At 48.9% G+C, this 5,113-nt stretch overlaps 1 protein-coding gene across 1 annotated transcript in view; it reads right to left on the bottom strand.

Moving 5' to 3' along the window:
- Positions 1-2,793, bottom strand: part of Serpinc1 (serpin family C member 1) — a 13,475-nt gene extending 10,682 nt beyond the window's left edge. The window contains exons 1-2 of the mRNA XM_029539147.1: positions 2,657-2,793; positions 260-629 (exon numbers count right to left, since the gene is read on the bottom strand). Coding sequence (XP_029395007.1) covers positions 260-629; positions 2,657-2,697 — 411 coding nt within the window. The 5' untranslated portion in view covers positions 2,698-2,793. The remainder of the gene's footprint in view (positions 1-259; positions 630-2,656) is intronic.
- Between the last annotated feature and the right edge of the window lie 2,320 nt (positions 2,794-5,113).

Genomic DNA, 5,113 nt, shown 5'->3' with positions numbered 1-5,113 from the left:
GAGGCAGGTGGATTTCTGAGTTCGAGGCCAGCCTGGTCTACAAAGTGAGTTCCAGGACAGCCAGGGCTACACAGAGAAACCCTGTCTTGAAAAAAAAAAAAAAGAAAAAGAAAAAGAAAAATTATCCTAACACATGAAGTAGTGATTCAAAGAAAATCATAACCCACAGTGAGATCCTTTACACAAGCGGATGTGCGGCATAAGGAGATCGAAGAGATGCTCCCAGGCAAGGAAAGAGGAAGAGGGCTTTACACTGTACCTCCATCAGCTGCTTGAGAGTGTCGTTACAGGCACCCAGCTTGGTCATAGCAAAAGCCGTGGAGATGCTCAAGGGTGACAGGAAAATGTTGTCGTTGTCATTCTTGGAGTCTGCCAGGTGCTGGTAGAAGTTAGTGGCAAATCGAGAATTGGCCTTGGACAGTTCCCAGACCCGCCGGTTGGTGGCTTCCGGAACCTTCTGCTCTAGGCCATCCTCTTCGGTGGCTTTCTTCGTGGGGGACCGATAAATGCACAAGGGATTCACGGGGATGTCTCGGGGCTTCGCTATGCAAATGTCGTCCACAGGGTTTCCGTGACCGATAGCACAGCCCAAGGCACCAATGAGGAGCAGAGAGAGGAGACAAAGCTTCCTACAAGGGACAGAACCGTGACTCCCCATCCCTTCTGACAGCCACAGTCTTATTCCTGAGAAGCGTAGGATTCTGGCCTTCTTGGCCTTTGAGCTAAGCATCCTTGTCCATCTAGGACAAACAAGACCAGTCCTAGGCTCCTTGCCTGGACACAGTTGTGTGTGTGTGTGTGTGTGTGTGTGTGTGTGTGTGTGTGTGTGTGTGTGTCCGTGCTAAAAAGAACGCAGCGTTGCCTTTGATGAATGGAATGCCCGCATGAGCCCGGTAGAGAGTCAAGAGAGTGAAGGGAACCTCCTAAAGGGGTCAGGAAACCCCAGACAAAGACAGGCTTTAGCCTGAATCTTAAAGAACAGGCTTTGGCGAAGAGGGGTTAAGAGAACGTGAATGCAACAAAGGAGCAGCCCCAGATCCGCAGCTCCAGCCTGCACACAGCCGCCAGAGGCAGTTCGGTCTGGAAGGCCCGCGACTTCCATAGTGAGATGTGACCTGCTGAGCTGTCACCTCCCACACACACCTGCGCTTCTATCCTTCAACCCAGTGGATCCTGACACCCGTCCAGAAACCTAGAAGTCACCCAGCTTCCTCCCCTCCCCCTCCTCGTTGAGTCAGATCCCAGATTCAATTCCTTACCCCCTGACTCTACTGCACCCCCCTTAGTTCTACTCTCGTTATTTTCCATCTCCTGAAATGTTTTAATAGCTTCTAACATGGGTCACTAAAAGTAAAGGTAATCTCTCTTTGAGGGTGTCAGGGATTAATAGGGCCTTAATAGCCCAGGCTGCCCCATTCTTACTATGTAGCTGAGGATGACCTTGAACTTCTGACTTTCCTTCCTCCAGATCCCAAATGCTGAGATTATAGGCATGCACTACTATGCCCAGTTTGGTATCTCTTCCTAGAAAACTGAGCTAGTAGCCAGGTGTGGTGAGGTATAGATCCTTAATCTCAACATTTGGGAGGCTAAGGTAACAGGCGCATGAGCATGAGGGCAGCCTGGGCTACATTATACCTCAATTAAAACCATGTAGTAGTGAGATTGGCAAGAGAATGTGGATACTCAATAAAGTAATAGCCAAGAAGTAAATGCTCTCCCTCCAGGTGCTCTGGGGTGCCTGGGTAAGGGGAAGGAGTCTGTATCTAACCACTGCGCTTTTCCAGTTGCTTCTGGAAGAAAAGTCAGGCAGGTAGGCTGCTCAGTGGGGGATGGGCTAACCTGTGGGGGGGGGGATGAGAGCAGCCAAAGGATGTGTGGATTTTTGTGTGGTCTGACACCAACAGGTAGATGATAAGAGGGGAGAGGAGTGAGGGAGGGGGAGGAGAGGAGTGAAGGAAGAGGGAGAGAGGGGGGAAGAGAGGAGAGAGAGGGATGGGGAGGGGAAGAGAGGAGTGAGGGAGGGGAGAGGGTGAGGGAAAAGAGAGAGAGGGTGAGGGAAAAGAGAGAGGGGTGAGGGAGGGGAGAGAGGGGGTGAGGGAGGGGAGAAAGGGGGGAGAAAGAGGGAGGTGAGGGGTGAGGAAGGGGAGAGAGAGCCATTGCTGTTGTCTAGTCTTTCCCATTTTGTTCTTGGGCACATTTGGAAATGTGAATAGAAGCTGGAGGGGCCCTCAGCTCTGCTGGGTATAAACAGGAACCATAGTGGTCAGGCAATCCCTTCACTTTTAGCTTTCTCCAACAACCTACACCAAGAAGGGAGGAAGGGGAAGGGGCTTTGCGAGGTAGTTGGGGGGGGGGGGTCACAGCGGCAGGGGGGGGGGGGGGTAGGAAGAGGAGCAGAAAGCAGATTCGGAGGCTGCCCTGGACCTGTGCTCTGGCTTGTCCATCTCTTCTCAAGGGAAGCAAATTCCCTTTGCTTCTGAAGGAGCTAAGAATCTCAGGTGTGGCTCAGGTGAAGTGATGGCTTCTGAGAGGTCTTTGACTAACTACCAGAGAGAGGGCCTGGTTGGCTCAAAAATGTCAGAGGTCATCCTTGAGAGTCCTTCAGAGGTCAGAAAAGCCAGTCAGAGCTGACAGAGGGAAGCCCACCGCTTACCTGTCACCAACAGCCCCACTTCCTACCCCAGTGGAATGCATGGCCGATGCTCCTACAGAGACCGTGCTGACTGAGACAATCACACAAAAACTGGTTCTTTCCCCTAAATCTGAGAGGTCCAGAGGCCAGGTGGGGGAGGGAGCTGGTCAGGAGAGGAGGGCTGAGGTCAAAGGCTGATGACCAGTTCCCAGGGTTAAGCAAAGCATAGAACTCTGTGTTGTTTAATTAGTAGACAAGTTAAAGTTCAGTCAGGCCTAGGGAAAGTGTGGCCCCCTCTTCTTGCCCGCAGCCCTTCATTCTTCTCTCCTCTCTGTAAGGAAAGGGGGAACACATGGAGGACTCAGATCCACTTAGGGGGTTCCTGACTCAGGAGGGCCCTGTGGGGGAAAGCTCTGGTGCCTCAAGTCAGGAGAGAGCAGAAGCAGAGGGTGATGATGGACCGGGAACACCTGCTTGAACTGCTCCCTGCCTGCCTCTGATGGGCTAGCCTCAGGTTTGTTATGTAGCTAAGGCTGACCTTGAACATCTGCTCTTCCTGTCTCTACCTTCCAAGGGCTGGGATTACAGGTGTAAGCCTCCGCAACTTCTTCCCCTAATGTGCGCAAGAGCAGCAACTATTGAAATAGTTTCCTTTTCTTTCCTTTCCTTTCCTTTCCTTTCCTTTCCTTTTCTTTTCTTTTCTTTTCTTTTCTTTTCTTTTCTTTTCTTTTCTTTTCTTTTCTTTTCTTTTCTTTTTAATATTGGAGTATCACAAAAGTTTATTTAGAAACAAGATTCTTATGAAAATGTCCATGACCCAGTTCTACACCACAGTCAGACAGGCCCTGTGTGTGTGTGTGTGGGGGGGGGGATGTGCACTCCTCTGCTAAAGGTGAAGGGCCGTGGTTTAGACTCTCTCCAAGTCTTCTGCCTGACGATGTTTCCTCGGGTGACCACCATTGCAAGATTGTTCTGTTGCTCACTATTGATTCTGCTCTCCACACTTGTCATTCACCATTCACTCCTTGGACATGTCTGCCACCATTTCACTTCAATAAGAACTTCTTGTCCATACATTTCTTCAGTTCAGTTCAGGAGGGCCTTTCTCATGGTGGCAACTCTGCACAACCCAAAACACCTTTTTTTTTTTTTTTTTTTTAAAGGTCTTTTCGAGACAGGGTTTCTCTGTGCAGCCCTGGCTGTCCTGGAGCTCACTCTGTAGACCAGGATGGCACTGAACTCAAGAGATCTGCCTGCCTCTGATCCAGACGGCTGAGATTATAGGCATTCACCACCAACTCCTGGTTTGAAATATTTCTTAAAGAGCAAACAAGCAAACTGGGCGTGGTGGCGCACGCCTTTGATCCCAGCACTTGGGAGGCAGAGGCCAGCCTGGTCTATAGAGTGAGTTCCAGGACAGCCAGGGCTACACAGAGAAACCCTGTCTCAAAAAAACCAAAAAAGAAAAAAAAAAAAAAAAAAAAGAGCGAAAAAGCCACATTATGTCTGTACATGTTATTATTAATATTTTTCATAGTTCTGCGCTAAGTGAAGGTAGAAGGTTCCATTATTTCTGTTTTGCTCACTAGGATTGCTCTGTGTTCAGCTTTCTGTGTGTCTTGAGGAGTTTGGAATAAGAGGAATTGTGGGGAACTCTAGCAGGAACTCATTGGATCTGAAATCACAGCGAAGATCTTGCCTGACTGAGCGGGACATTTCAAGGACAGATGCCAGAGTTTGTTGCTCAAAGGCCCATCATCACTCTTAACTAAAGATAAACATCGCCTGTTTAGCCAACAGGGGGATATGACCTGAGCTGCAGGCATGCAGGTGAGGTTCTCTTCAGGCTTAGAGAGCAGCCATGTATGTAACCAACATACATAAACTGGGGACAGGGACAGCATGACGCCCCAGTGGGTAAAGTCATCTGCTACAAACCCGATGACCTGAGTTTGGTCCCTGGGACACACGTGGCAGAAGAAGAAATCTGATTCCCAGAAATGTCCTCTGACCTCCTGCACTGTGGCATGTTCATGAAAGCATACACAACAAACAAATACTTAAGGATGTGTATGTATGTGTGTGTATGATACATGCGTGTGATTACAGGTAACCCGGGCAACGGCATGTGTGAGGGTCAGAGGACAACTCTGCAGAGTTGGTTCTCTCTTTCCACCTTTATGTGGCCACTGAGGATTAGGTTCAGGTCACCAGGCTGAGCCATCTCCCTTACCTTCCAGCTAGCTCTATCACTGTGCATAGGCCAGTTAATTTGAGAAAATCTGGCCTTCATTACTTGGTTGAAACTGCTGCCAGCAAAGTCTCGCCTGCAAAGTTAGTTTTCTCCTTTTTATGAAATGACATTTTAAAAGTTTATAAGTAGCATACAAAACATGATTAGACTTCTCTCTATATTAATACTAGTTTTCATCATATTTTTACCTGCTAATTTAGTCAGCTTTCATTCTCTCTCTGTCT

This window comes from Mus pahari, chromosome 5 (genome assembly GCF_900095145.1).
Source record: "Mus pahari chromosome 5, PAHARI_EIJ_v1.1, whole genome shotgun sequence".
Classification (NCBI taxonomy): domain Eukaryota; kingdom Metazoa; phylum Chordata; class Mammalia; order Rodentia; family Muridae; genus Mus; species Mus pahari.
Note: the sequence above shows the minus strand (reverse complement) of the source record. Positions and strands in the feature narration are given on the sequence as shown.